The sequence below is a fragment of the Panthera onca genome, chromosome B4, assembly GCF_046562875.1.
Source record: "Panthera onca isolate mPanOnc1 chromosome B4, mPanOnc1 haplotype 2, whole genome shotgun sequence".
Classification (NCBI taxonomy): Eukaryota; Metazoa; Chordata; class Mammalia; order Carnivora; family Felidae; genus Panthera; species Panthera onca.
Window position 1 is genome coordinate 28,681,138 of NC_138345.1, and position 26,010 is coordinate 28,707,147.

The following is a 26,010-nucleotide window of genomic DNA, read 5'->3' on the forward strand; positions in this document are numbered from 1 at the left end:
GAGGGAAGAGAGTGAGGGGAATGGATTAGGAATTACTATTATTAAATTATTAAAACACACACAGACTCTGAAAAGTAGAGAGAAAGTAGACCAACTAGTGACCTCAGGACCCAACGAACAACATGGTGGTGAGTTTCCTATGTTTAATTTTGGCTTCATATATCCCAGATTTGAAGGCAGAAGTCAGCAAAAAACAGAAACACTAACAGACAGACTAAAAGGCCCCAACAAATCCCTGCTCTAACAAAAGGACCAAAAAAGAGGAAGATTTAGCAAGACTGAAAACTTTTATACATAACCACTCTGCATCAGCCAAATGCTACATAGAAAAAAACTCCAACAGTCTCACCACATATTACCAACAATGGCAAACAGGTAACCTAGATCTTCACACTTACCAGGCTGGAACAAGGCACTCCAAAATGCCCACCTGAGTGGTGTCAGAGAAGGCAGAAGAAGAAACTAGGAGTCATTACCAGACAGTAACAAGATAACCTCTACCCCAACACACACACACACACACACAGCCTACTGGGAGAATCAGAACTTACGTTACTGCCAAACAGCAAGGAAGCCATCCTCTAACCCGCGGTGTTAGTGGAAGCCAGGTGGACCAAGTAATGAGGTAATTCAACCCCTCCTAGCCAGGGAGGTAGCAGAGAGATTTAGTGAGGAACCAGACATTAATGAGAAACTCTCAGAAAAGCTCCCAAACATGGATAATTGAGAAATTTAAAGCCTCTGCTACCTACAACCACAGCAAAATTTAAACACAATTCAATATCTTGCCAGATTAGCCTAACACTAGAGGTCTAGTCACTTCAGTTCCCCTTACCCAATAGAACATGTCTGGCTTTCAACAAAAAATCAGAAGATATGGCAAAAGACAAGAAAAAAATTTGAAGAGATAACATAAAGCAAGCATCAGATATGGCACAGATCTTCAAATTATCAGGGAATTTAACTTCTATTAATATCTTAAGAGCTATAAAAGAAAAAAATTCAAAAACAAATAAGTAATGTAAGCAGAGAGATGGAAAAGCTAAAACAGAATCAAAAAAAAATTCCAGAAATTAAAGCACTGTTAAAAAAAAAAATAGAAAATGCCTTTGATGGGATGATCACTAGAATGGACATGGCAGGGAAAAGAATCAATGAGCATGCAGATATGTCAAAAGAAACGTCCCAAATTGAAAACAGGATAAATATCAAAAAACCTACAGAAAGGCAGGTCATATGCAAACTGCAAAAAAACAAAGATCAAGAGAAAAGCTTATAAGAAGCCAAAAGAAAAAAAACACCTGAACTACTGAAGAATTATAGCATACTTCTCATCAGAAACCAAGCAAACAAAAAGAGAAGGGTGAAATATTTAAAGTGTTGAAAGAACCAAAATCACCAATTTTCTTTGTATCCAAGGATTTTATGCAGCAAAATGAAGCAGAAATAAACACCTGCTTTAACAAACAAAACAAGGAATTCAGCACCACATCTGCCCTGAAAGAAACATTAACATTGTTAAAATGGCATCATTCCCCAAACTATCTACAGACTTCTGACCATCTTTATCAGACTTCCAGCTGTCTTCTTTGCAGAAACTGACAAGCTGATTCTAAAATCCACATAAAATGACAAAGGAGCCAGAAGAGACAAAACACTCTTGAAAAAGAATAATAAAGTAGAAGGGACAACACTTTGAACTTTCAAAACAGTAATCAAGACAGTCTATCTAGCACAGGCATAAGGATATACATATAAATCACTGGAGTCGAACAGTTCAGAAATAAACACATGTCTATGGTCAACTGATTTTCAACAAAGTTGCCAAGACCATTCAATGAGGGAAAGAAAGTCTTTTCAAGGAATGGTCCTGGAAAAAAAAAATTAAGTTGGACCCTTACTTTATACCATACATAAAAATGAACTCAAAATGGATCAAAACTAAATTTATGAGCTAAAACTATTGGGAGAAAATGAAGGACTATCTTCCTGACCTCATATTTTGCGATGGAGATGCACTAAAAGCACTAGCAACAAAGACACTAAAAGCACAAAATTAAAAAAAAATGGGTAAATTGGACTTGATCAAAATTTAAAACTTGTACTTAAAAGCACATTATCAAGAAAATGAGAAGACAACCCACAAAATGGGAGAAGTATCTGCAAATCATGTGGTAGCGGGCTATACCTAGGCTATATAAAGAACTCTTACAACTCAAATAAAAAGACAACTTAATAATGGGCAAAAGATCTGAACAGACATTTCTCCAAGGAAAATACACAAGTAGTCAATGAACCTATGAAAAGATACTCAACATCATTAATCATGAGGGAAATGCAAATCAAAGCCACAATGGAATACCACTTCACACCCACCAGGACAGCTGTGATAAGTCAGATACTAACCAGTCCTAAAGAAGATATGGAAAAATTGGAACCCTCATATATTGCTGGTGGGAATGCAAAACAGTATAGGCACTTTGGAAAACAGTCTGGCAGTTACTCAAACAGTTAAACACTGAGTTACCCTATCACCTAGCAATTCCACTCCTAGGTATTTACCCAAGAGAAGTAAAAACATATACCCACACAAAAACTTGTACACAAGTGTTTATAACAATATTATTCACAGTAGCAAAAAAAAAAAGGATGAAAACAAGCAAAATGCCTAACAAGTGATGGATAAACAAGAGATTATTATTCCACCATAAAAAGGAAAGATGTATTGATACATGCTACAACATAGATGAACACTGAAAACATTACGCTAAGTGAAAGAAGCCAATCACAGAAAAGCACATCTTATATGATTCCACTAAAATGAAACATTCAGAACAGGAAAATTTACAGAAATAGGAAATAGATTAAAGGTTGTTTGGGGCAGGGGTGGATAGAGGAATAGCGAAGTGATAGCTAAAGGGTACAAAAAACTACAAAACTCTAATGGAAAGACATCAAGAGCAAGTCTAAATAAATGAACACATATTCCTTGCCCATGGATTGGAAGACTCAATAGTGTTAAAACATCAATTCTTCCCAACTTGATCTATAGATTTGATATAATTCCAGTCAAAATCCCAATTAACTCTTTTATAGATAACAAATTGAATCTAAACTTAATATGGAAAGGCAAAAGACCTAGAAGAGTCAACACAATACTGACGAATGATAAAGCTGGAAGACATGCACTCCCTAGTTTCAACACTTACTATAAAATTACACTAATCCACACAGCATGTTATTGGCAAAAGAATGACACAAAGATCAATGGAACAAAACAGCCCAGAAATATATCACACACAAATGGTCAACTGACCACTAACAAAGGAACAAAGGCAATTCAACAGAGAAAGGAAAGTCTTTCCGTACATAGTGGGAACAACTGGAGATAGATAGATATATATATATCATATATATATACATATAATATACATATACAATATATATAATATATATATACATATATACACACATATACACAAAGAATCTAGACAAAAACTTTACACCTTTCACAAGAATTAACTCAAAATGGGTCACAGACGTAAACATAAAATGCAAAACTATACATATTCTAGAAAACAGAGAAAATCTATATGATCTTAGATTTGGCAATGAGTTTTTGGATACAACAGTAAAAACACGGTCTGGGAGAAAAAAATTAAATTTTGCACTTTATTAACAAAATTTAAAAATTCTACTCTGTGAAGGTCACTGTTATGAAAATAAAAAGATAAGCTACAGACTAGGAGAAAGTATTTGTAGATATATATAGAGAGATATATACATATATATATATATATAGAGAGAGAGAGAGAGAGATCTGATAAAGGATTTGTATCCAAAACATACAATGTCATTTTAGAAAAACCTCCTAAAACTCAACAATAAACACAATTTTAAAATGGGCAAAAGATCTAGACATCTTACCAAAGAAGATAAAAAGACAGCAAAGTAAGCACAGGAAAGGATGCTCAATATCATTTGTCATTGGGGAACACAGATTAAAACAATCAGATCCTACACATCTATTAGAATGACTAAAATCCAAAAAACTAACAATACCAAATGCTGGTTCACCATCTTCATGTTCATGCAGAACAGGAACTCTACTACTGATGGGAATACAAAATGGTATAGGCACTTTAAAAGATAATTTGACAGTTTCTTACAAAGGTAAACATAGTTTTGGGGTGCCTGGGTGGCTCAGTCTGTTAAGCGTCAGACTTTGGCTCAGGTCATGATCTCATGGTTCGTGAGTTCAAGCCCCGTGCTGGGCTCTGTGCTGACAGCTCAGAGCCTGGAGCCTGCTACAGATTCTCTGTCTCCCTCTCTCTGCCCCTCCCCTGTTTGTGATTTCTCTCTCTAAAAGAATACATATTAAAAAAAAAAAAAGGTAAACATGGTCTTACCATACTATCCAGCAATCTTAGATATTTATCCAAGGTATTACCCAATTGTTCTTAGGTATTTCCCAACTCATCTGAAATTTATGTCCATACAAAAAAACTTCATGCAAATATTTATTGCAGCTTTATTCACAATTGTCAAAAATCGGAAACAACCACCAGTCCAAAAGATGAACGGATAAACAAATTGTGGTATATCCCTACAAAACATTCAGCAATAAAAGCAATGAGCTATCAAGCCATGAAAAGACATGGATAAGTCTTAAATATACACTGCTAATTAAAGAAGCCAATTGAAAAAGGCTACCTACCTACTGTAGGACTCCAATTAAAAGATACTCCAAAAAAGGCAAAACTACAGAGAGAGTAAAATAATGAGTGGTTGCCAAGAGTGGGAGGGGAGGGAAGGGGAGAGAGGGTGAATAACCGAAGTACAAGGAATTAGGGGGGTGAAACTATTCAGTGTGATACTGTAATTATGGATACACAATAGTATGCATTTGTCAAATCCCACTGAACTTTACAGCTCAAAGAGCAAACCTCAATGTCTCAATGTATGCAATTTTTTAATATAGAAACTCAAGGTGGGGTGGGGAATCCCAAAACAGAAAGCAGAATATGATTTTTTTAAATGTTATAAATGTATGCAGCAACCTCATTAAACTGGGGGGGCGGGGGTGGGTAGGGTGATGATCAAAGAAACTTTGAAAATGAGTCTGTAAAACTAAAATCAAAAAGAACTGAATTTTGGGGTGCTTGGGTGGCTCAGTGAGCTAGCTATCCAACTCTTGATACTGGCTGGGGTCGAGCCCCATGACGGGCTCCGCACTGGGCATGGGACCAACTTGGGATTCTCTCTTGCTGCCACTCCCCAGCTTGTGAGCTCCTACTCTCTTGCTTTCTCTCAAAATAAACAAACATTAGGAAACAAAAACAAAAACAACTGGAGCGCCTGGGTGGCTCAGTCAGTTGAGCATCTGACTCTTGGTTTCGGCTCAGGTCATGATCTCACGGTTTCATGAGTTTGAGCCCCGTGTGGGGCTCTGTGCTGGCAGAGCAGAGCCTGCTTGGCGTGCTAGCTCTCTTTCTCTCTTTCTCCCTCTCTCTGTCCCTCCCTGATTTGTGCTCTTTCTCAAAAATAAATAAAAACTTTAAAAATAAAGTAAAAAAAATAACTGCATATGAAGTACTATATTCTATTTAATAAAGTTCTATCCACAAGGATACAAGTTAACAATTCTGATACTCCTATACACTTATACTTGTATTGAACAATTATGCAAATGGATAGTGGACAATGGAAGCCCCATTTCTCAATGCTGGGGAGGAAGTTTATAGATAAGCAATGATCCATGCAGGAAGAGATTACAGAGTGGAAGACATCAATATGAACCCAGGTTTAGCTCAACATAGATGCAGATGATTACATATGGAAATAATTATAGATTGGGTATATATATGAGTTAGCATATCTATGTTTATTTCCTTGCTCTGTCAGCTCAGAGGGCCTAGCAGCCATGACATCCTAGTAGCATCAGCACACTAACACCCAGAACTTGGTTTCTAATACCATTCTCCAGTTACAGAAACAAGGGACCCCACGGAGAAATGGCTGATTCTAGGGCTGGGGCATAAAATACAGAGGATGAGCATGGAGCATCCTGAAGTGCCAGCAAGTAAGGAATGGCTAAAACACACATACACACACCTGAAAGAGTTTTCAAAGGCCAAAACTGAAATAATTGAGGAACAAAATATAGTAGTATTGATCATAATGCAAGGTATAAAGAAAAAATCTGTGAGTCTATACAGATATAAATAAATAACTGAATAAATGGTGCAAAACATACAAATTTCTCATATAAAATAATTCCAAATAATTTATGTAGACACTGTACACTCAAAGAGGTAGGGCATAATTCCTCCCCTTCTTATGTATGGGCCACTATAGCAACTTCCTTCTAAAGACCATGGTATGGAAAGGGAGGGAGAAAAAGAGTAACTTTACAGTGGAAAAATCTGACAATAACAGCTATCAGGTGATCAAGGTCACTATCAACACTGATAAATGATGTTGGTAGTTATTTACCCTTGACAAGATGTGATGAAAATGACATTTTACCTCTGTGTCTTCCTGCCCAAAAGTCTAGAACTACAGTCCAATCATGAGAAAAACATGAGACAAATTACAAAATAGGGTCATTCTACAACACCTGACCAACACTCCTCCAAACTGTCAAGGTCATTATAAACAAGGAAACTCAGAAAAACTATCAAAACCAAGAAGAACCTAAGGACACATAACTACTAAATGTAATGTGGTATTCAGGAAGAGATAAAAAAGAACATTAGATAGAAAATAAAGAACTCGTGAAAAAAGTATGGACTTTAGTTAATAATGTATCAATATTAGTTCATTAATTATGACAAATAAATCATACTAATATGTTAACAACAGTGAAAACTAGGTGTGGGGTATATCAGAAGTCTATAATTTCTTCACAATATTTCTTTAAGTCTAAAGGTGCAATAAAAAAGTTCAAAAGTAAGAATAAAAACAAATCGTGGGCGCCTGAGTGACTGTCAGTGGAGCATGAGACTCTTCACCTCAGGGTTGTAGGTTCAAGCCCCACATTTGGTGTAAAGATTACTTAAAAATATAATCTTTAAAAAAATAAATCAACTGTATTTCTATATACTAGTAATGAATATGTGAATACCAAAATTAAAAACTCAGTATCACTTACAATTGCTCTAAAAAATTTAAATACTTACGTGTAAATACAACAAAACACATACAGGACTTTTACCAAAAACTACAAAACTCTGATGAAAACAAATCAAATTAGATCTAAGTAAGTGGAAAGAGACACACAACATACACAGATTAAAGACACAACATAGTAAAAATGTTCATCTTCTCCAAAATGACATGGAAGTTAATGCACTTCCTATCAAAATCCCAGCAAGATGTTTTATAGATATGGATCAGACTCTTCTAAAATGTATGAGGAAAAGCAAAGGAATTAGAATAGCTGAGTAGTTTCCTGTGGCTGCCGTAAGAACTTAATACAAAGCGGCTTAAAATAACAAATATTTATTCCTTGCCAGTTGTGGAGGCCAGAAGTCCAAAATCAGTATCACCAGGCTGAAATCAAGGAACTGGCAGGGCTGCACTTCCTCCAGAGTCTCTAGTAAACAATGCTTTCTTTGCCTCTTCCAACATCCAGTGGCTGCCAGTATTCCTTGGCTTGTGGCCACATCACTCATGTCTTCAAGGCCAGCATCTTCAAATCTCTCTGTGCTCCATCTTCACATAGCCTTCTTCTTTGTGTGCGATGCCCCCTCTGCTCTTCTCTTGTAAGGACATTTGTGATTACATGCAGGGTCCAGGAGAATTTCTTCATCTCAAAATCCTTAACTTAATCTTATCTGTATAAAGATCTTTTTCTTAAAAAAGAAATGTTCCAGGGATTAGGATCTGATATCTCTGGTGAATATCATTTAGCCTACTACAATAACTAAAACAATTTTGAAGAACAAATTGGGAGGAATCAGTCTACCAATTTTAAGACATATTATATAGCTACTGTAATCAACGATGTCTGAGAGGTGCCAGGTAAGCATCTGACTCTTGGTTTCGACTTGGGTCATGATCTTGCAGTTCTGTGGGTCTGAGCCCCACATTGGGCTCTGCACTGACAGAGTGGAGCCTGCTTGGGATTCTCTCTTCCTCTCTGCCCTTCCCCCACTCACCCTCTTTCAAAATAAATAAAATTAAATATTAAAAAAAATCAAGGATGTCTGATATTAGAGTACGGAAAGACACATATATGAGTGAAACACAACAGAGGATCCAGAAATAGATCCATACAAATATGGCCTACTGATTTTTCACAAAGATATAAAAGCAGTTTACACACACACACACCCTCTGGAGAACCCTGACTAAACTAGCTATGCTGTTAAGAGTATAAAAAGACAAACTATAGACTGGGAGAAAATATTTGCAAACCATGTATCTGGCAAATGACTAGTATCTAGACAATATAAAGAACTCTCTACACTCAAGAGTACAAAAACAAACAGTCCAATTAAAAAATGGGCAAAAGATATGAAGGACATTTCAATTAAAAGGATCTATTGATGGCAAATGAGCATATGAAAAGATGTTCAACATCATTAGCTGTTAAGAAATGCAAATTATAATCACAAGATATTATTACACACCTTTCAGAATGGCTAAAAAAAAAAAACCAAAAAACAAAAACAAAAAAACAGTGCAACATCAAATGCTAGTGAGCATGCAGAGAAACTGGATCACATATATTGCTGGTAGGAATATAAATGGTACAGCCACTCTGGAAAACAGTTTAGCAGTCTCTTTAAAAAATTAAACACACATCTACCATAACATTAGCAATACTCATGGGCACTTATGCCAGACAAACAAAAAGTTATGTTCACTCAAAAACCTGTGCAGAAATGTTTATATATAGCAGCTTTGTTTACAACAGCAGAAAACTGGAAACCTAGATTTTCTTCAATGGGTTAATGGTGAAACAAAGTGTGGTACATCCATATCACAGAATACTTGTCAACAACAAAAACAGCGAACACTGATACAGTTACCTGGATCAATCTCCAGAGAATTACGCTGAATGAATAAGCCAACCTCATAGCATATGATTCCATTTATATAATATTCTTGAAATGACAAAATTATAAAGATGGAGAACAAATTAGTAGTAACCAGGGTTAAGGAGGGATGGGGATGGGAGGAAAGAGGATGTGGTTATAAAAGGGCAATATAAAGGATCCTTGTGGTGATGGAAATGCTCAGTATCTAGATTGTACAAATGACAATATCTTTTTTTTTTTTTTAACGTTTATTCATTTTTGAGAGACAGAGCATGAGCAGGGATGGGGCAGAGAGAGGAAGACACAGAATCTGAGGCAGGCTCCAGGCTCTGAGCCATCAGCACAGAGCCCAATGCAGGGCTGAAACTCATAAACTGCAAGATCATGACCTGAGCCGAAGTCAGTCGCTCATCCAACTGAGCCACCCAGGCGCCCCACAAATGACAACATCTTTATCGTGATATGACAGTATAGTTTTGCAACTGGATAGAGGACACAAGGGAATCTCTCTGTATTATGTCTTACAACTGCTTTTATGAATCTACAAGCATCTCAAAATGAAAAGTTTAATTAAAGCAGATTGACCAATGACACTATAAGTCAGAAAAATAACAATCTCCTAGAAGACACATGAGGGGCAGGGGAGCAGCTCAAGGTTACAGAGGTGTATACGTAAGTCAAATCCATCAAGCTGTGCATTTAAGACTGCTGCAATTTACACACTTGATTGTATGCTCTGCCTCAGTAAAAGATTATTTTAAATTGTCATATGATTATTAATCTTGTTCACCATGATGATGGCATTGGCTGTGTATGAATGTTTTCAATTGTCTGTAAATTTATTTACCTGAGTACCTTTTAGCAGAAGCAGTTTAGGTAGAATGGTGGAGCTAGAAGTCCTACTAGAATGGGTTAAGGAGTGAGTGAGAAACAACAAAATGCAGAGAAGCAAATACATACAACTCTTCCCGGGAGTTGTCAATAAAAGAAAAGGGTGATAAAGTGATACTCAGAGGGGAAGGTATTATTGAAGTGCTTTACTAAAATGTGAAAAACACGAGATTTAAATGAGGATGAAAACATGGTAAATAATCAACCACATGAGCACAATGCTGCTTAATATTTAGCAGATATGGAGGGGAGAAGAGAGACAATGCTTGCACCACACAAGGGGAAAGGGGACTGCTGATACAGGTGTACCTATAGGTTTGATGGTGGAAATAATAATAGAAATAACAACAACAACAGCTCTATTTTACTGAATACTTACTATGCTAGCCAGCCCCAACATGGACCCCAATGATCCTCATCTCCTGATACACATACCCTTTATGGTCTCCTCCCACATAGAATAGAAGTGAGATGTGTAATTAATAGGAAATGACAATGTATGACTTCTAAGACTGGCATAAAAGACAATGTAGCTTCTACCTTGCTCTGTCTTGGACTGCTCCTGAGGGAAAGCTGGTCTACAACACAAGCACCTGTGAAGAGGCCCAACTAATTTCATGTGAGTGAACCATTTTAGAGGCAGCTCCTCCAGCCCAAGCCAAGCCTTCACAAGACTACAACCTCATGAGACCCTGTGCCTTTAAAACCAGTCATTTAACCGGCTTCTGAGTTATGGACCACAGAAACTCTGAGAAGATGTTACAGTTTTAAGCCACTAGACTTGGGAGGAATTTATTAAATAGCAATAGATACATAATGTACTTATACGCAAAGCATAGTTGTAAGCATATTAGATATAGTAGCCCACTTAATCCTCAACAACCCTGTGATCCCATTTTAAAATGAGGAAACTGAGACACAGAGGTTAAGCACTTTGCCCCAATTATGGCAGAGCTGGTAAGTGGTATGGAATCAGATCCAAATCTAAAGCCAGTGCTATTAACTGCTGTGCAATACATCCTCCCCACAGCTGAAGCATTTCCATCCTAAAGCTTTTATTTAGGCTACAGACTAACAGAAGGTAATAGAAGGTAAAGTTATTTGACCTAAGAGAGCAGGGAAAAGCAGGTGAATGAGAGAAATGATAAAGTTTTGAAATACTTGTCATGAACAGTTAGGAAAAGGACCTGCTAGAGAAATTTAGCAGGATTTCCAAGCAGTGTTAAGGGCTCAGGAGAGGTCAGGAGCCATGAACTTCCATGCAGTGAATTTAAGATGACCATAATGAAGAGAACACAGGATTGCTGGGATACATAAATATAAAACATACCGTGAACTGTGATGGCTATCAGTAATAGAAAACGCATCTTTCCCAAGTCCCGCTAGTTCAAAAAGAAACTATGAACAGAAAAATTCCAGGAAACACTGTATATCCTATGTCAAAGTATCTCATAAAGACTGAAGAAATAGAAGCCTCCTAAGACACATGATGGTAAACTGGCAGTGCTACTTCATTAACTGCCCTGATCTCAAACATCAGAAATTTTTCTAGAGAATCTTCCCTTTTCCATTCAAAATGTCACAAAAAAATTAAAAGCTATAGTAAGAACAAACTAGTTCCATCAGAGTCAGACCACATCTAAGACCAGCCTCACAATTACTGACTTAACTTGATGAATAAATCTTACAACAGAGCTTTAGACCAAAAATTTATCAATTTACAATTTCACTTAAAATTAGACTTCTCCAGGGTACCCGGGTGGCTCAGTCAGTTAAGCAAACTACTTCAGCTCAGGTCATAATCTCCCAGTTCATGGGTTCAAGCCCTGCATCAAGCTCTGTGCTGACAGCTTGGAGCCTGAAGCCTGCTTCAGATTCTGTGTCTCCCTCTCGCTCTGTCCCTCCCCCACTCGTTCCATCTCTCTCGCTCTCTCTCTCTCAAAAATAAATAAAACATTAAAAAAAATTTTTTTTAATTAGACTTATCCAAATACATTCAAGTTTTGATTTCATGCAATTGCTTTTAATTTTATTTCACTTTACATGACAAGCTGGCATAAACTAATCTCAAAATAAAGTTGGATAAGGAGGAAAAAAATCAAATCACTGACACACAATCTTTTTCAGGCCAATGCTCCATGCAAACAAGTGTGTATATTTAAGCACTTAAGACACCAAAGTGCATGAATGAAGGCAAAGATTTGTCAGCTAGTTTTTAAATATTAGAGGTTAATAAACAAGTTTTAAAGAACAAGAGTTAGCAGCTAACATTCCAGTGACACCTTTCCTCATATTCCCACTATTACCTGAAAACTTATCACAAATAAGCCAAATGAGTACAATTAGAAAACAAAGTTGGTCTAGTAAAAGAAATATCACTGGGTAAGTAAATCCTTTCTACCCTATGCATTATCAATAGTGAAGACCAAAAAAAACTTTTCCACACTTGAGGCAGCTCTAGTCCCACAAAGGTACGAGAACTATGGAAACCATAAGGCCAACCTTTATGAACTCTACAAGTTATTACACTATTCTCCACCTCATTTAGTCAGGATAGAACCTATTCTAATAACAAAGCAAAATGAACAATGCCTAACTCCTACAAAGATTTTAATTAAAATCTGCAATATTTTTGTTATGGTAGTACAAGTGCTCCATCATTCTACTTTTCATCTTACCCTTATCTGCTCAGTGGAGCTGCTGCTAAGTTCATCACCAGATTCAGAATCCTGATGTACTCTTTCTGAGCCTTCTCCTGCTGAATCACAAGACTGTTCCTGGGAGAAGCTAGTTTTCTCTATGTCCAAGAACTCCGGGCCGGGAAAGTGACCAAATAAGCGCGTCCTATTCTGGCCAGAAACTTTAGGAGAATGTGAATCACTGTTAAACTTTCCATTATTATGGGTCAGGTCCAGGCTTAGGTTCACAGTCTGACATGGATTATAGTTGGGTCCAAAATTCTGATTGGCATCACGAATAAGACCTGTTCCTTGAACAGACGATGACGGCTTTCCAAAGCTCGAAAGCTCAGGCAATTTGTTCACATTTTCTGTTGACCTCTGAAGATGAAGACTCTGTATCATTTTCATAGAATTATTTGGCAGTCCAACTGCCTGTTTAACAGGTGGCATGAGAGCTTTACGGGTGACCTCCTTGACATACTGAGCTGGCACATAAAAGGCTTTGGAGTTCTCATCTGGTTTGACTTGCCACCAGTCGTCATTGGTCTTTTTCACCAAGATGTATCGTTCTCCTTGTTTTATCACGATCTTTCTGTCCTTAGCTTCATATTCATAATCATATTCCACTTCAATATACACTTGTCCTGGAATAGTCTTCCCACTTCTGTCAGCCATTTTTATTCAGTAATGTTCACCTCTCAAACAGGATGGTATGCCACATTATGGCTTTATGCCTTGTTGGATTAATACAGCTATTTTTATTTAAATGGAAGAAGAGAATAAAGAAAAAGTTAACACAGCCTGGATTTTTAATATTTATCCAAAAGCATCATACAATCAAGGTATTTAAAGAATACTACCAGGGCGCCTGGGTGGCTCAGTCGGTTACACGTCCGACTCTTGACTTCGGCTGAGGTCATGATCTCACGGTTCATGAGCTGACAGACTGTGCTGACAGCACAGAGCCTGCTTGGGATTCTCTCCCTGTCCCTCTCTCTGCCCCCTACCCTGCTAACATGGGAGTGCACTCTTTCCTTCTCAAAATAAATAAATAAACAGTTTTAAAAAATATTACCTTCACCCTCCAAAAAGTAAACATGTGTCTAATATCATATGTATTTTCCTACATTAAAAACATCCATTCTAACTGTAATCTACATTTTCCAGTCATTTATAAGCAAAACCAAACCAATTACTGGAACAGTAAATATCCTAACCAGCCAGACAGAAAAAAATAATAATAAATAAGAGGTGAGAATTTTCCTTCTTTTCATGACTACCTAAAACCTCCTTCACTTTCTTAGAAAGGCTTACTAATAATAACAAATACATCTTAGGCACTTACCAAGAGCCAAGAACTGAGCTAGGTTCACTTATCTAAGTCCTGCTTTGAAGCTGGAACTGAATTTCAGTAACCCTGTACTATTTTCTAAAATGGTCAAGAGTATTAATGTGCTTTAAAAAATTATCCAATTATATGAGTTTCGTCTAACATAAATGGATAAAAAGGAGAATACTGTCATTTCCAGACAAAGTATGCACATGAAGAAAACAAAACTCCTAGTTTACTTTGCTTCCATGTTGTACCTCAGGAGGGTCACAATCCTTGTCAGGCTGAATCCCACAAATGGAAATAAATAACCAGTCTTATAATTTTTTTTTTTTTTTTTGAGAGACAGAGAGCAGGAGCTGGTAGGGTGGGTGGGAAGGGGGAGAGGAGGGGGTGGGAGAGGGAAAGAATCTTAAGCAGGCTCCATGCATAGCACAAAACCCGAAGTGGGGCTCCATTCCATGACTCTGGGATCATGACCTGAGCCAAAAATCGAGTCAGACTGAGCCTGCCCAGGTGCCCCCGATCTTTTTATTTATAAATGTTAAAAATTCTTACCCCCTCTACCACTCAAAGTCTGTTGCAGAATGAGTTCTAACTTGGCTTGAGAAATCTAGGGATTCACTTTTATTTCTATATCAATTCCAAAATACTTTAGTACTTCATAGAATACAGTATTCAAGCTTCAAAGTGATCATAGCATCTCGGTATTACTACAACTCAAGTACCAACTGCTGTAGGATGAACTGTGTTCCCCAAAAAAGGTATGTTTAAGTCATAAACCCAGGACCTATGAATGTGACCTTATTTGGAAATAGGATCTTTGCAGATGTAATCAATTTAAGATGAGGTTACATGTCATTAGGGTAGGACCAAAATCCAATGACTGGTGTTTTTATAAGGAGAGGGGGATCTGGAGGCAGAGAAAGGAAACACATAGAGGAAAAACTACATGAAGTCAGAGGCAGAAAATGGAGTGAGGCAGCTATAAGCAAGGAACCCCAAGGACACCCAGCAGCTACCAGAAGATAGAGGCAAAGAAAGTCTTTGCTAAAGCCTTCACAAATGGAGGACAACCCTGCCTTTATTTGGGACATCTAGCCTCCAGAACTGGGAGAGAATAAGTTTCTATTGTGTTAAGCCACCCAGTGTGTGGCACTTTGTTATTGCAGCCCTAGGAAACTAATATTAACCCAAGGCTCAAGGATCCTAAGGCAAAGCTAAGCAATTCTGAATACCGAGATACACCACAAATGTGTAAACCTAAGGTCCCATGATAACCTACCAATTCTCTTCAGCACCCAAATGCTGGGCATAGTATTACTGGGTGCTGTATGTACAGTAACAATCATTTCCTTGAGGACATTTTTCTTCTCTGTAATAGATAAAGCCCATAAGTCCAGATGATAAATTAGTGACACAATTTCAGTAACTAAAACTTTTACTTTCTGGACAAAGTACTTGGATAACAAATTTAATAATGTTTTGAAAAAGATTAAAAATAAAAAACTTACCTTAAAGGAAGAAATAAATATCCAGTATTTCATTTAAACCTATAAAAAAATAATAAAGTTCATTAACTTTAACCAGGATTGCTTTAAGAAGGCTAATAATATTGTTCATGATTTAGAATAGCTGCGATGTGTTGCTCACATTTTTATAACAGCTCTATGAAACAGTACAATTTTATATCTCAAGACTGTTCCGCACCACCCTCCAAACGTGGACAAATGCAAGGTATGCTTCACCACTGCCCCTCCTACTTCACTCTCACATGGTTTCAATTTCATTTCTGCCCCTTATTTTTTATTCTAACAAATATCTTTAAAAATTTTTAATAATATGAAAGCAACCTTTGTAAAATTGTTAAAATGACAGAACTGGTTTTCAAGTTTATGGTACTGAATGGATAAAGAGAATGACAACAAACACTCCAAGCTATTGGGAGTCCTAACATGTTTCCCCACAGATTACTTACTAATTATAAATAGATGAATACACCTTTACAACAGAGAAATCTGGCAGTCATGAGCTTAACCAAGTGATCAAATGCAATAACACCAACAGTGGGACAACCTTGATGATATATGCCTCCTAATGTGATGTACACAATGTTGCCTAAGTTGTATTCTTGTCAAAAACATGCTAAATCTTGTTAATTGTTAAGAAACAATTAATTCCAAAGTATAAGACATTCTATTAGATAACAGACCTGAACTCTTCAAGAAATACAATTTCATGGAAAAATGAATAAGGGAGGAAGAGTCTTCTAGATCAAAAGAGATTATTGGACCACAACAACAAAACCCACTTGGTATTTTAGTAGGTACCTAAAACTTACAACATGCAAAACCTACTTCCTATCTCTATCCCACTCGAGCCCCACCAGATCTGCATGGTCTTTCCAATAGCAGTAAATAGAAAGTCTAACCTTCCAAATGTTCAGCCTTTACTTTCATGTGTTACCAGGACATTAGTCAGTATGTGCTTTAATCCTTTTACCTACATAAAAGTTTTTCACTACAACTTTTTAAAATTCCACACTGAAATACTTCTCCTCAGGTGATTTTTTTTTCCTTTTGCTTTCCAGGAAGTAATAAAGTAACTTAAGCAACACCTCTAAGCTCATACATACCATAAGCAGTCAGGTATTTATCCGCAGCAATGAAGAAAAGGAAAGCATGAAGAATAACAAGAAAACTGTATGTCACGCTAGTAGGAGAGAGGCTGGGCAGTGGGGACCAACAATAGGTTAAAAGCCAATCCATGCTCAGTCCCTTTCACTGCCAGGCTTTATGACTACACCCTGCCCTGTGACTACAAAGATAAATATGAAGGAGAAGTTAGAGAGAAAGATGAAGTAGTCAGTTCACTATGTTCAACATGAGACATGCAATCTAAAGTTTAAAAAAAAATGAGACTGGGAGGACAAAGAAGATGGAGAAGTAGCCAAAAGACTTCTACATAGAAAAAGAAATTGGATATCAAGGCAGACAACATGAACAGGAGTAGACACATGGGATAAGAATAGGGGAAATGGAGCTGACATAGTTTTCTAGTTATAATACTGGGGTGGTGAGGTGGGGAATGAAACTGGGAAGCCCCTCAGAGAGACTATTAAAATTATAAACTTCTAGAAAGTCACATAGCAGGAATTATGTATCACAACCCAAGGTCTAGGAAAAGTTACATAAAATAAAAAAGAGGAAAGCCTTATTTTAAGTTAAGGATTCAAAGAAAATTAAAATAATTATGGGGTAGCTCTAAAAACTGAGATCTAAGTGAAAATTATCTGCAAGTATATTATATTGCCTAATTTTATTTAAAAACATAAGCTATATTAAAACAAACACTTATCTTTTTCTCTACTCTCCAAACTTGTGGATTCTTCTCTTTAGATAGGTTAAGCACTGTTTACCCTGCTATTTTACCCTCTCAAGTATTTTGATTTGAATCTTACTCATCCAACTATAATGCTCTGAGCACAGCTCTCCTCGAACTGAAATACATTCTGTACTCATCACCACACTCCCCCATCCACACTCATCACACACACACATCTTAAAACTAAGTACCCAACCACCAATATATATAAAGTTTTTGCATATCTACTGACCCAGTACCAACCACTGCTTTACTCGGCAGTTTCAACACCACCCATGTAGGCTTTCCATGACTCTTACCAGTTTTCTTCCTCATGTTTCAACAAGAACAGATATATACAACTCCTTACATCTTTTACTTCTCTTCTTCCACGTCAGCTTCAGAACTTTCTACCATGCTATTTTAAAATCTAATAGCCTCCTCCTTTCTGTCTGCCTTTTTTTTTCCCCCTCATTTTCTTTCCCACGGCAAATTACACAGCTCAGCACATGTTATCTTCCTCCCCCAGGACATCTGTTTTAATCAACTACATCTCTCAGCATGGTATCTTTACTAGGTATATCAAAAAAGTAAACAAATGAACACAATCTTAAGAGAAATACAGTAAATGCATCCATAATTAATGAGTCTATAATTTTAGGGGGATGAGTCTACAATTTAAATCTAACACATATATGTACAATGAGTATAGCAATTGTAATGCCATGAGCAACAAAATATTAATATAGCCTCACGTGCATAAATATTAACCAACTTTGGAGCACCTGGGTGGCTCAGTCGGTTAAGCATCTGACTTTGGCTCACGTCGTGATCTCGCGGTTCGTGAGTTTGAGCCCCACGTCAGACTGTGTGCTGACAGCTCAGAGCCTGGAGCCCACTTCTGATTCAAAGTGTCTCCCTCTCTCTGCCCCTCCTCTGCACACGCTCTCTCTCTCATTCTATCAAAAAGAAACAAACATTAAAAAAAAAAAAAAGAAACCAGGGGCGCCTGAGTGGCTCAGTTGGTTAAGCGTCCGACTTCCACTCAGGTCATGATCTCACGGTCTGTGAGTTCAAGCCCTGCGTCGGGCTCTGTGCTGACAGCTCAGAGCCTGGAGCCTGCTTCAGATTCTGTGTCTCCCTCTCTCTCTGCCCCTCCCCCACTCATGCTCTGTCTCTGTCTCAGAAACAAATAAACATTTTAAAAAATTTAATTTTTTTTAACGTTTTTATTTATTTTTGAGACAGAGAGAGACAGAGCATGAATGGGGGAGGGGCAGAGAGAGAGGGAGACACAGAATCGGAAGCAGGCTCCAGGCTCTGAGCCATCAGCCCAGAGCCCAATGCGGGGCTCGAACTCACGGACCGTGAGATCGTGACCTGAGCTGAAGTCAGATGCTTAACCGACTGAGCCACCCAGGCGCCCCTAAAAAAATTAAAAAAAAAAAAGAAACCATTTAAAAATATAAGTAAATATTAACCAACTTAAAAAGTACAATTTAGGCCACTTTTTTTTGACATGAAGCCCTCCACGTAGTTTTGAAAGTACTTGTTTAAAATGAATAATCTCCCTAAAAAATTAAAAATAAATAAAATGAACAATTCGTAAACAGACCTCTACTGAAGAAATCAGTTAAACGTAATGAGCACAATAAAATAGTTAAGGACAATTCCAGCATTAAGTTCTAGCATAAAGAATTATACCAGCAAATAATTTTTTATTTATTTATTTATTTATTTAAAAAAAAAATTTTTTTTAACATTTATTTATTTTTGAGACAGAGAGAGACAGAGCATGAACAGGGGAGGGTCAGAGAGAGAGGGAGACACAGAATCTGAAACGGGCTCCGGGCTCTGAGCTGTCAGCACAGAGCCCGATGCGGGGCTCGAACTCACAGACCGTGAGATCATGACCTGAGCCGAAGTCAGCCACTTAACCGACTGAGCCACCCAGGCGCCCCAATAATTTTTTTAAATTGTACACTTGCACAATGAAAAATCATAGGCCACTTATCAGGCACTTAGAATTTTTCACAATGCATGACACCTGTTTTCTAATAATAAAAACGTGTAGGATGTAAGACATTTCTTTAGGCCTAAAGAAGAGAAGAAAAATATAGTGATTAATATTATCAACTATATTGGCCATGAAGAAATAGCAAAAACAGGGACAGAAGAAGGATACAGGAAATATTTGGGTAACTGGAAAGCAGGAGAGAACACAAACATAGAGTAGTAAAAGAAATTTAAAAACTGAGATTTAAATCTGAAAGAATAATGAGGAAACAACAAAGCATTTGAGGAAGCAAGCATTTTTTACTAAAAATTACATTTGCATAGGGTATTTTAGAATGATTCGTGCCATAAAGTCTTAGTCAGAAATAAGGGTGGACGTAATAACTTCTTGGATTGTTACAAGAATGGAGAAAATACTCTAATTTAAAAGGGAAGAAATATGATATTGGGTTTTACAATGAGTTTTTAGTTATACCACCAAATATACAATCCATGAAAGAAAAAAAATAGGAGTTTATTAAAATTAAGAACTCCTTTGTGGCAGACACTGCTAAAAGAATGAAAACACAAACCACACACAAGGAGAAAATATTTTCAAAATACATACCTGATTAAGGACTAGTGTCCAAAATATACAAAGAATTCTTAAAAGTCAATAAAAAGAACCTAACATTTTAAATGGAAAAAGAATCTGAAAAGACAAATCATGAAAAAAACCAGACAAATGACAAATAAGCACATGAAAAAGTGCTCACCATGCCATTAGGGAATTACAAATTAAAACAAGACACCACAGCACACCTCTTACAATAGCTACAATCCAAGAAAAGCTGACAACACAAGAGCTAGTGAGGATGTAGAGCAACAGGAACTTTCATTCACTGCTGGTAGGAATGCAAAATGGTTCAGCTACTTTGAAGACAGCTTAGCAGTTTCTTACAAAGCTAAACATAGTCTTGCCATACGATCTAGCAATCACACTCCAAGATATTTACCCAAATAAGTTGAAACCTTATGTCCACAAAAAGTCCTGCAGGCAAATGTTTACAGCAGCTTTATGTATCACTGCCAAAACCCGGAAGCAACAAAGAAATCCTTCAATAGGACAAAGGATAAACCAACTATGTGTGAGACATCCACACAATGGAATATTCTTCAGTGATAAAAATAAGGTATCAAGCTAAGAAAAGATACAAACTAATCTTAAATATATTTTGCAAAGCGAAAGAGGCCAGTCTGAAAATGCTACACACTGAATGACTTCAATTATATCACGTTCTGGGAAAGTCAAAACCATACAGACAGTAATTGCCAGGACGGGAGGAGGAGACGGAGGGTTCCACAAGCGAAGCACAGGGGATTCTTTTAGGTCAATAAAACTATTTTGTATGATACTGTAATGGTGGGTGTAAGACAATGTACACGTCAAAAGCCATTAATCTTTATAACACAAATAATGAACTTTAATGTATGCAAATTTTAAAAATTCATTTAGGCAGTTGGGGGAATGCCAGGATTTCCCAGGAAAGCAGATTAAGACAAGATAGTCTAATAGTATGACAAATGCATGGAACAACCTCACTGAATGGATGGAGGGTGGGAAGAGGATGCTGATCTAACTTATTTTGAAAATAAGTGAAGTTTGTAAGAATATAGGCAAAGGAATTGAACATAAATACTGTATTCTAACTTGATAAAAAACACATCCCATGGGGGTACAAGTCAAAAATTCTGATACAGCCATATTTGTGTATTGTAACAAAATAATTAATTAAATGGAATATGGATGATAGGAACCAGGTTTCTCAGTGATGGAGTGGAAATTTATAATCATGGGGAAAAGACTAGAATATCCATGGATTAAACTTGGAAACATCAATACGAACTCATTTTTAGCTTAGTACAGATAAAATAACAAAGGTGATTCTGTAATGGACAGAAAACACGAATAGACACTTTTCCAAAGAAGACATCCAGATGGCAAACAGACACATGAAAAGATGCTCAACATCACTCATCATCAGGGAAACAGAGATCAAAACCACACGGAGATACCACCTCACATCCATCAAATGGCTAAAATTAACAACTCAGGAAACAACAGATGTTGGCAAGGATGTGGAGAAAGGGGAACCCTCTTGCACTGTTGGTGGGAATGCAAAGTGGTGTAGCCACACGAACAGTGTAGAGGTTCCTCACAAAATTAAAAATAGTATTAACCTACAACCCAGCAACCACACTAGAAATTTATCCAAAGGATACAAAAATGCTGATTCAATGGGGCTCGTGAACCCCAATGTTTATAGCAGTGCTATCAACAATAGCCAAATTATGGAAAGAGCCCAAATGTCCATCAACTGATGAATGGATAAAGAAGATGCGGTTTATACATACAATGGAATACTACTTGGTGATAAAAAAAGAACGAAATCTCACCATTTGCAACAATGTGGATGGAACTGGAGAGTATTATGCTAAGCAAAATAAATCAATCAATATCATATGATTTCACTGATATGTGAAACTTAACAAACAGATGATCGTAGAGGACAGGTAGGAAAAGTAAGATAAAAACAGAGAGGGAGGCAAACCGTAAGAGACTCTTAAATACAGAGAACAAACTGAGGGTTGATGGGGGTGGAGAAAATGGGTGAGGGGCATTAAGGAGGACACTTGTTGGGATGAGCACTGGGTGTTGTATGTAAGTGATGAATCGCTGGAATCTACTCCTGAAGCCAAGACTACACTGTTATGTTAGCTAATTTGAGAATGAATAAACTAAAATAATAAAAATAAATAAATAGAACAATAACAACAAAAATAAAGGTGATTTTATAAAGAAATACTACAGATATGTATCTATATATTGCTTACTATACACATTTTGCTGTCAGTAAAAATGATACCTAACAGCAACAAGTACACCTAACATCCAGATATGGTTTCTAATACCGTTCTCCAAATAAAGGAAACAAGGCTCTTTGGAGAGATGGCTGATTCAAGGACTGGGGCAGAAAATATACAAGATGAGCCCCTAGCTCCTTGTAGTGCCATAGTGACCCTTCCCCCTCTGGATTTTAAGGACTATATTTACTTTTTTTTTAAGGACTATCTACTCCTTAGATCTAAATGCTTATCATGGGGCGCCTGGGTGGCTCAGTCGGTTAAGCGGCCGACTTCGGCTCAGGTCATGATCTCGCAGTCCGTGAGTTCAAGCCCCGCGTCGGGCTCTGTGCTGACAGCTCAGAGCCTGGAGCCTGTTTCAGATTCTGTGTCTCCCTCTCTCTGACCCTCCCCCGTTCATGCTCTGTCTCTCTCTGTCTCAAAAATAAATAAACGTTAAAAAAAAATAAAATAAAATAAAATAAATGCTTATCATTTTTTAATGCTTATTATTAAACTACTGTCTTCTTAAACTATAATTCAAAGTGATATGGCACCCATTTCATATTCATATTAAAATATCTTAGGGGGGGCCTGGGTGGCTCAGTAGGTTAAGTGTCCAAATTCATGTCAGGTCATGATCTCACAGTTCGTTGAGTTTGAGCTCCACATTGGGCTCTCTGCTGTCAGTACAGAGCCTGCTTTAGATCCTCTGTCTCCCTCTCTCTCTGCCCCTCCCCCACTCATGGAGCTCTCTCTGAAAAATAAAAATAAAAAAAAAATCTTACATTATGCTGCCCCACATTTGAATAATTTAAATAAAAACTCACATTTCTGTAATTCTTTACTTTTACACACTGCATTTATGGAGAATCACAGTGCCTGTTTTTCTCAATAAAACATAAATTACAATTACTTAAGAGGCAGTAGGGTTCAAAATCATTCTAAAATAATCTCTTATATGTGGAGAGTAAATACTGATCCAGCTGATATATGACAGAGCAGAAAGTGAGGAGCCCACTGTATTAAAAATTTCACACACTCAGTACTTCAGTAAACCATCCTGATCAAGCCCTTTCAAACCAAAAATGATTAAACTAGAATTTAATCCTTTCAGATCCATTTGCACACACCAGGAAGACAGCCTATAAGGTTAAAAAAAAACAAACAAACAAACTCAGACCTAGTAAAAAGTCTAAGGATCAAAAAATTTTCTTGAGTCAATAGGTTAACTTCCTTTTCCTTCAGATTCTATTTCATAAGCTACCTATATGGATACTGGCTCCATGTTAACCTTTAAAACCACCCTTCTACAATAATCAATTCTGCTTCTGTATTTTTCAGCTTTCTTATTACTTCTTTCTGAATGCACTCCAAACAATGGATTCTTCCTTCTATACCCAACACCTGAGTCCCATATTTTAATTTCTTATTAAGAAATTTCTATAATAACCATTTTTAATTAAAAAAAAAGAAAGTAACCTTTTTTACAGGTCACATAAATTTGATCTTGCCTTGGTGGCATCAAACCTGTCCCCCCTTATAGTAACAGCACCTTGATTTTCCTTTGGGGAAGCACCCATGCTCATGATCTCAGTCCATATCATTACACAAGTTGTCATATATTAATAAGAATATCAGGGCACCAGGATGGCTCAGTCAGTTTAAGTATCCAACTCTTACTTTCTACTCAGGTCATGATCTCGTAGTTTGTGAGATCCAGCCGCAAGTTGGGCTCTGTGCTGACAGCACGAAGCCTGCTTCAGATTCTCTTTCTCCCTCTCTCTGCCCCTCCCTTGTTCACTCTCCCTCACTCTCTCACTCTCTCTCAAAATAAACTTAAAAAAAGAAAAGAAAATCATAACCTTGGTCTTTATAAAGTTTAATAGGATTTCTAATCCTCTAATAATTTACTCTAGAAGAAAAACTTCATTCACTTCACAATTCTATTGGTTACCTCGGTATTAACCACCCTCTCCCCCAACCCATTCAGATATTCCTCCAGAACTATACACATTACCCTCTTAAAATCTTTGAAATGACTATTTACATTCAACTACTTTCAAATGTTTACCAAATCCTGTGCTTTAAAAAAAGATACCATCTACAAAACAAAGGCAAATACAAGAATAGTGATTATTAACATCTGGCCATTGCAAAGCTCTAGTCAGACCTCAGTAACTTTTCAAAAAAGAAAAAACTATTCTGTTCAATGCTTACATTATACCAACCTACTCCAAATTAACATCATGATAAGAGCCATTGTTGGCAAAGGACTTGAATAGATATTTTTCCAAAGAAGATAACACAAGTGGCCAATAACAAAGAAAGATGGGGGCGCCTGGGTGGCGTAGTCAGTTAAACTCCCAACTTCAACTCAGGTCATGATCTCACAGTTTGTGATTTCAAGGCCCACATCGGGCCCTGCACTGACAGCTCTGAGCCTGGAGCCTACTTCAGATTCTGTGTCTCCCTCTCCCTCTGCCCCTCCCCGGCTAACACTCTGTCTCTCTCAAAAATAAATGTTTAAAAAAAAAAAAAAAAAAAAAAGAACATGGAAAGATGCTCAACATCACTAATCATTAGGGAAATGGAAATCAAACCACAACAACCAAAAAAACCCCAAAATAACAAGTGCTGGTGAGGATGTGGAGAAATTGCAATTCTTTGCACTGCTCGTAGAAGTGCAAAACAGTAGCAGCACCGGGGTAAGCAGTATGGTGGTTTTTTAAAACATCCAGCAATTCCACTTCTGGGTATATATCCAAAAGCAGGGACTTGTAAACATATATGGACACCCATGTTAACAGCAGCACTAATCACAATAGCCAAAAGATGGAAAGAAAAACCAAATGTCTGTGGACAGATAAATACCTAAACAAAATGTGGTACATACATAAAATACTACTGTGTATATATTACCACAATAGTCATTGCAGAATACAATTTAAATCACCTTACACCTGCCTACCCCCAAACCACAAAAGTCACTAAAATCCTCACATAGCTTTTACAGATACGCTTTCAAAGTAAATTTTAAAAGGCAAAAACACATTCAAACTTTTACAAAACTGAAAGTAGCACTTATGTGGCACACAAATGATGAATTATCACTACTACCAATCCCTCAGATTGAAAAAAGAAAGCACACTATGATTCCTAATTTTTATTCAGATTTAAATTATTTTACAAAACATTGAAAATCCAAACATGCAAATTAAACCAAAACAAGATTATTGCTACACACCAACCACAATAAAGTTATTTTCAAAAAATAAAGACAATACAAAATGTTGATAAGTCTACCAACAACTGAATCAGACACACAGTGCTAATGGAAATACTAAAAACAGTGCAACCAGTTCAGTAGTTTCCTATAAACAAAGATTTTCTGCAGCCTGAAACAAATTGTTCCTGGGCCATGAAACAAATCTCAATAAATTTCAAAGGACTAAAATCATACTAAGTATATTCTCTAACAAATGAATTAAGTTATAAATTAACAAAAACTTAGCTGCAAATTTGTTGTTGGAATCTAAACAACACACTTCTAAATAACTCAGAAGTCAAAGAAGAAATCAAACAGGAAATCTAAACTGAATAAAAATGAAAACATGACATCTCAAAACTTTTGGGATGCAGCTAAAGTAGTGCTCAGAGAAAATTCATAGCACTAAATGGCCATATTAGAAACGAAAAAAGTCTCAAATCAATGATGTACACTTCCCCTCTGAGAAACTACAAGATGAACATCAAGCAAATTAAACAGCAAGTAGGCAGAAGATATCACATGATAAAG

At 36.9% G+C, this 26,010-nt stretch overlaps 1 protein-coding gene across 4 annotated transcripts in view; it reads right to left on the minus strand.

Moving 5' to 3' along the window:
• Positions 1-26,010, minus strand: part of ARHGAP12 (Rho GTPase activating protein 12) — a 121,768-nt gene that overhangs the window by 87,772 nt on the left and 7,986 nt on the right. For all 4 annotated transcript variants that reach the window (XM_060659024.3, XM_060659023.3, XM_060659022.3 and 1 more), the window contains exons 2-3: positions 15,464-15,502; positions 12,617-13,371 (exon numbers count right to left, since the gene is read on the minus strand). In XM_060659024.3, the coding sequence (XP_060515007.1) occupies positions 12,617-13,294 (678 nt within the window). In that variant the 5' untranslated portion in view covers positions 13,295-13,371; positions 15,464-15,502. The remainder of the gene's footprint in view (positions 1-12,616; positions 13,372-15,463; positions 15,503-26,010) is intronic.